The following is a 6480-nucleotide window of genomic DNA, read 5'->3' on the forward strand; positions in this document are numbered from 1 at the left end:
CCGCCCACCGGCCAATCAGCGACCGCCGACCTCTGCCACGGCCGCACCCCTCACCGCGCGTGCTGACGCCGCAGCGGAAACCTCCTCGCCGGGCGGAAGCGTTGTGTCGCGGTTGGTGATGGCGGAGGGCGGCGCGGAGCCTGGGGACGACGGCCCCGGCCCCAGTCCCGGTCCCGGGCTGGCCCTGGTCGAGGGCAGCGCCGGCCGCGTCGGGGACCCCGGGGACCTAGTGGCCCTGGCCCGGCAGGTGCAGCAGGTGAGGGCCGGGTCCTAGCGGCGGGGCTGCGGGGGTAGGGCTGGGCTCGCTGTCCCGCTGCCTCCCGGCCGTCTCCGGCCTTGGTTCCTCCCAGCACGTGCCGCTGCTCTCTGGTGGCCCCGGCGGCTTCCTGGTGTGTCCAGTGGTGCCTCCCACCATCTCCCACTGTCCCCTCCCAGTATTTCGCAGTGCCTCCCAGTCCCTTCCCGAGTTCCAACGCTGTTGGTGTCTCCAGAACCTCCCACTGCACCTCAGTGCTTCCCACTGTGCCTTGCTGCCCCACAGTGACTCCCTGTGAAGTCCCATTCCAGTATGCCCTGCTGCTGCCCAGTATGTCCCAGTACCTTTAGTTCACAGCAGTGTTTACAGATGCCTCCTGCTACCACACTCCCAGTCCATCCCAGCACCCCTGTTATGTCCTAATACTGCTTCAATGATTCCCAGTCTATCTTGCCTCTGAGTCCACCCCAGTTTTTTCTGATATGTCCTACTGGCCCTCCCAGTGCCCTCCAATATGTTATACCATGCCCCCAGTGCCTCACAGTACATCCTAGTGACCTCCAGTGATGTCCAGTTTGTCCCTCAGAGCTTCTCAGTTCACCTAAATGCTTCACTGTATGTTCTACTGCCTCCTCCCCGTGCATCTCACTACCTCCCAGTCCAAACCATTGCCTCCCAGTATGTCCTGCTGCTCCCTCTCACTGCCCCTCAGCCTATCCAGGCAGCTCCTGGTCCTTGGTCATGCCCGGGGGTGCCAGGACAGCTCCTGCATCCCCGAGCTCTGTTGATGCCTTGAGCTCGACCATAGCTGGCCCAGCACAGTCTGGAGGGCTGCAGTTCTTGCCGTCCTGACCAACCGTCATTTTCTGTCCCAGGCCAATGACTTTGTCCGGGCAAATGCCTGCAGCAAGCTGACAGTCATCGCTGAGCAGATCCGGCACCTGCAGGAGCAGGCGCGGAAGGTGAGTGAGGATGGGCAGAAGGCTCATTGCCTTGCCTGGGGAGATGAGCATCTGCCGCCACTGCTGGCCATTTGGGGAGAGCTGTGGCCTGGATGTGAGTTGGGGCCAGGAGCTGAGCAGAGGAGATTCAATGGAAAAGTAAGGAGGTTTGTTGTCTAGTGTCAAGGGGAATGGGGGAGGGTTGGTTTTGGTGCTTTCCCTGAGTCCTGAGCACACCAGGAAGAACTTTGGATAAAGTAGGGGAGCAAGGGCAGATGGTCCAAAACAGCTCAGGTGTCAGAGAGAGATGACTCTGATTTTGGGACAGATGACTTGTGTGTGGACTGTGCTCTTGGAATGATCTGGTGAGGTGATGATGTGGCCCTGGCTGGATCTCAGGCCCTGGGAGAGATGAGCTCTTACCTGATGATGAGCTTGGCTTTTCCGTTTGTCCTGGCTCATTTGCTGGAACGAGTGGTCCCAGCAGCACACAGCAGGGCTTGGCTGTGCTCTTCAATCCAGCCTTCACCCTTAGGGGTGAAATCTGGAGCCAGAGTGGGGAAGGATATGCCACTCACTGCAACTGGCTCACTGCCACTGAGGCCATTACGTGATGTAATCATTAACTGGTGGAGCTGGATCAGTGGACCAGTCAGGTGGTGGAGCTGGGGAGATGAATTCTCCTTTGTTTGCTGCCCCTTCCCTTGCGGAGCACAGCAGGAAGGCCCCAGAGTCCAGCAGCGGAGATGAGGAATAAGCCCAGCATGTGGTGAGGTCAAGTGTAGAGGTGAATTTGGGGTGAGATGCAGAGGTATTTCCACCTCTGTGGAGAGGTTCTCTGAAGTCCTACTGACAGGGAAGAATTGGAAAAAACTTTATCTCTTTGGAAAGCATCTCCTTCCTGGGGCAAGTGAAGTCAGATGTGTGCCAGGGAGATCAAGGCCTCATGACCCATAGGTCAAGTGATGTGTCTCGGCCTGTGGCTGAGATGCAATAGCATGTTGTCATTTTATTTCAAGTGTAAAGATGTTAAGTTTTGTGTTTTCCAGGTCTTGGATGAAGCTAACAGGGATGCTGATCTGAACCACGTGGCCTGCAACCTTGTAAAAAAGCCAGGAAATGTTTACTACATGTACAGGCGGGAGAGTGGACAGCGGTATTTCTCCATCCTGTCTCCTAAGGTGGGTGGTTACAGCCCATGAAGAAGCAGGGAGGGGAAAAAAAAGCCATGTTTCTGGTGCTTGGGAACATACGGAACTCAGGCAAAAGCACCAGCTTGATGGGGGCATTTGTTGGTCCCTACTCAGTTGGTGTTTGCCCTTGGTCTGGGTTAAGTCTGCTGGGGCCAGAGCCATCTTACGGAGTTCTCTGGCTCTTGGTGGAGAATGGCAAGAAGCCCTTTGGGGCATGGACCTGAATTTTGTCTTTCGGTACCTGTGGTTCTTTGTTTGGAAGTAAAGAACTGCCAATGTGCCCTGAGCCTTCCCTGGCTGGTGTGGCTGCCTGGCAGGATGGTCTCCTCAGGTACTTCAGCCCAGGGACTGAGTTTGCCTGCAGCTGAGGCGATGGTCTTGGAGGTCTCCTCCTTCCAGACTACCCATTTTCTTACAGGGGGAAGGCTTCAGGGCAAAGCTCTGGGCAGGTCAGGGAGATCCTGTGTCCAGAAGCCTTCCTGTGTCAGCAGCGCTGGAGCTTGACCTGATCTTGGACTCGGGGTAGCTGAGTCTATTTTTAGGTTAGGAAATCAGATGGTCATGTAGCTGGGACAGCCCAGCTCCAAGGGAAGTTGAGCACTGATGGAATCTCTCTTTTCTCCACCAGGAATGGGGTACCACTCCCCATGAATTTCTTGGCGCCTATAAGCTCCAGCATGACATGTCCTGGACTCCATTTGAGGACATAGAGAGACGAGATGCTGAAATAACTGTCCTGGAGAAGCTGCTGAGCCGGCAGGCAGCACTGCCCCCGTGCACGGAGCCCAACTTCCAGGGCCTGACCAAGTCACATGAGTGACCACACAGGACCCCCTGAGCAGAGTCCCTGAGTGAGGGGACACAGTACGCTGTCAAAGGCAGGGCAAGGAGAGAGACCAAGAAACAAAAATGCTGATTGCTCTGTGCTTTAAGGAGACTAATTCTGCATTCAGTCTTACTGGATTTTCTAGTAATTGAATAATTGACTTCATTGACGTATGCCAAGGTGTAGCAAGAGGCAGGTAGTGTGAGTTCCAAGAGAGCTTGGAGCAAAAAGCAGAAATACTTGGGGCAGATGTGATAATGCTGTAAAATAGTATCTCCTATCTGCCTGGCTCTGGTGTACTTCACTGTGAGTGCTTGTGGCAGGTAATGATCTCAGGACTGGATTTTGCACCTTATTAAAATGCATGTATTTAGAGAGCTCTGTGGCCTGGGAAGAGTGGTCAAAAGCCTGTGCAAAGGGTCTGCTGTGATGAGTCTTCTGGTTTCTGTCCTAGCTGGTCTGAATCCCTGAGCTGGGAACATAGGGTGACCTGAAGCTCTCTTCTCTGGAAAGAGCATCCTCAAAAGTGCCATGCAGGCTTCAGGTGCTCTTCAGATGATCTGTGTTTGACATCCTCATGCATTTCCCTTGGATTTGAGTGCATGAGCTGCCAGGTAGAGACCGGATACTGGATGACTTTATGCCAGAGCAGTGGGGAGAGTAAAATAAATCAACCTTGATTTCACATGTACCTCCAAGACGGGCTCTGTGTTCTTCCTGTGTGGCAAGAATCCCTTCAGCTTTACTAGGGAGACTTAGTGGCATGTGGAGCTGGTAGGACACCTCCAGCATTTTTTTTCCACCTAGGAAAACTAGGGAAAAGTAAAGCTCAGAGCTGCTGAGGAGATATCCTCCCTCTGTTCAGCCACACAGGGCTTCTTCAGGAGCTTGCCTGCTCTTCTGTGAGGAGCCAAAGTTGGAATTTATCGACAAGAGAGGATGTCCGGGTTGGATTCTGGCATGTAACTTTAGATCTGGTCAGATCCTCCCATAACTTTCTCCCTTTCCTGACATGACAAGGTGATCTTACATGCTGCTCCAGGCATTGCACGTGCACAGTGGCCTTGCCACCTCCACTGGCAACATGGGAGGGTTGGGGACCGCTTGTAGGAGCTGAATTCTGACCCTGGGGTCTGGGCCCACTATGGATGGAGTTGGCACTTCTTGGTGGAGCCCAACTGTGAGGGCATCTGCAAAAAGGAGACCCTTGGGGACCAGCACTTGTCACTGTTTTTCCACTGCTGGAGTTTATTCCCCCTTTGCAGAACACAGCCTCTCCTCCAGCCTCTAGTGTCCCTCTGTCCTCATCCCCATGCACTGGGAGTTGCCTTGGGAGATGCTCAAGACTGCTGGCAGTTCCTTATGGGAAGAGCTGTTTCCTGCTGGCATTACCAAGGTTTGGGAGATTTGGGGCAGCTCCCTAGCAGCCCAGGATTTCTTTTTGTCCCAGATTTTCTTCTCCCAGCTCTGTCCAGTGCTGTAGCTCACCTACATCCCAGTGTGGCTGAGCCTTTGTTTGGCAGAAACCTGCTCCTTGGAGTCAATATGGGTCGTTTTTCTCAATGTCTTTCCTCACTTGGAGCACAAGGGCATATTAACAGCAATTTATTGTTATTAATAGTAGTATTAGACCAGGCTATAATTAATTCCTTTTCAAGTCACAGGTGCCTAATTCGACAGGGTTTTTCTCTACTTGTTTCATCACCTCGGGTCTGATTTTACTGCATGCTATTAAATCTTAACTTGGAAGGGAGAAAGTTAATTACTGCATGGGCTTCCTGTGGTGCTAATTACAGCAAAACGAGATCTTCATGTGTGTTGATTTATGCTGCTCTGGGAAGTGGGGATTCCTACCTTGGTTTTATCTGTTTCCATCATTAATATCTGTACCATGGCATGCACAAGAGGACTGGGGGGTGGTGGTTGTGGACCTCTGTAGCCTTTGGTGGGATGTCACTTGTGTCCAGCAGACACCCCTGGCCCTCCATACCCCACAACTCACTGGTGTCCTGCAGTTCCTCTGGGCACTGTCAAGTCTTTCTCTTGGATTTGCCCCCCAAAACCAAAACCATTATGGCTTTGTATGAAAACACAAAGGAGGCCTCAAGAGATAGGACATGGAGGTGATGAGCTCATAGTCATGCTCCGTGTTCTTGGCACTGTGGGAAGTGGGGAAGGAGGCTGCTACAGGGAGGGGTTGATGGAGAGGGGAAACCATTCCCCCAAAATTCCTTATGCACTGTTGGGATCTAATTAAAGCCAAAGAACTGAGGCATGATCAGAAATACTGGAAGGTGCTTTAGAGCCAAAGCAACCCATAATCTGGAACAAGGATGAAGCTGGTGGCAGGAGGATGAAGTGGAGCCTCCTGTGATGCTTGCGGTAAGGATGAGTTTCTGGGGAACCAAAGAGGTGGTGCCCTGTGAGAGACTCCAGAGTCTCTCTAGGTTCACAATCTCATCCACTCAGCCTCTATCCAGCTGATGCCTTTGTGCTTGATGGGGGGCAGGGACTTAATCTAAAATCAGCTGGAAGAGATAGTGAGACACTGACCCATCCATTCATGATTTCATCTTGAAAATTCTTTTCAAAATATTCCTCTTTGCTCTTTTGTGAATACTCAGGACAGCAGTGAGCATATTCAGAAGGCAATGGCTCTTTCCAAAATCCCCAGGGATTGCCAGTATTTGCAGAAGAAGGCACAGATGTGCTTCTGACACCATTACATTGGGCAGAGTGGGTTTTGTTCCATCTTTGGCCATGCAGATGAACCAGGGCTCATTTAAGAGGCCAAACACAAAGATGCTCCGAGGGTTTGACCCGCTCTAGGTGCTCCTCAGAGCCAGTGTTTGGTGACTTGAGGCTGCTGGCACTGGTACTTGCAGCTCTTTCCAGCTTTTAAAATTTCATTTACTCTGGAGTTTTAGGTGTCAGGGCAGATTTTTGCTCCTGCTTCTCAAAGTGGCCGTGCCTGGAGATTTTCTTCCTGGCCTCTTGCTCCTGAAGGATGGGGCGGTTAGGGGGATTTAACCCACCATACGTGCCCACTGCTCTGGGGTGTTGTTTCCCAGCCAGGAGGAGTCTCCCAACAGGAAGAATGGTGGCCCTTTGGCCCTTGTTATTTCAGCCTCAGGTCCAGGGAGAAAAGAAAAAAAAAAAAAAAAAACCAAGAAAACCTAGAGGGAGTTTGGGCGCTGCCCCAGGCGAGCCCCACGTCGGCCGGACCGTGCCCGCGCACGCCCCCTGCCGGTCCGTGCAGCGCCC

General features: G+C 52.7%; 1 protein-coding gene across 1 annotated transcript; it reads left to right on the forward strand.

The window, feature by feature from the left end:
• Positions 1-44: 44 nt before the first annotated feature.
• Positions 45-3907, forward strand: CUNH1orf50 (chromosome unknown C1orf50 homolog). Its single transcript, XM_042015899.1, has 4 exons — positions 45-256; positions 1132-1218; positions 2247-2378; positions 3019-3907. The coding sequence occupies exons 1-4, from the start codon at positions 119-121 to the stop codon at positions 3208-3210; spliced, it is 549 nt and encodes a 182-aa protein (XP_041871833.1). The 5' UTR covers positions 45-118; the 3' UTR covers positions 3211-3907.
• The last annotated feature ends 2573 nt before the right edge of the window (positions 3908-6480 follow it).

Source organism: Corvus kubaryi, unplaced genomic scaffold (genome assembly GCF_017639235.1).
Source record: "Corvus kubaryi isolate FWS band 111438036 unplaced genomic scaffold, C.kubaryi_AGA036_p1.0 split3-37344, whole genome shotgun sequence".
In the NCBI taxonomy this organism is placed as follows: domain Eukaryota; kingdom Metazoa; phylum Chordata; class Aves; order Passeriformes; family Corvidae; genus Corvus; species Corvus kubaryi.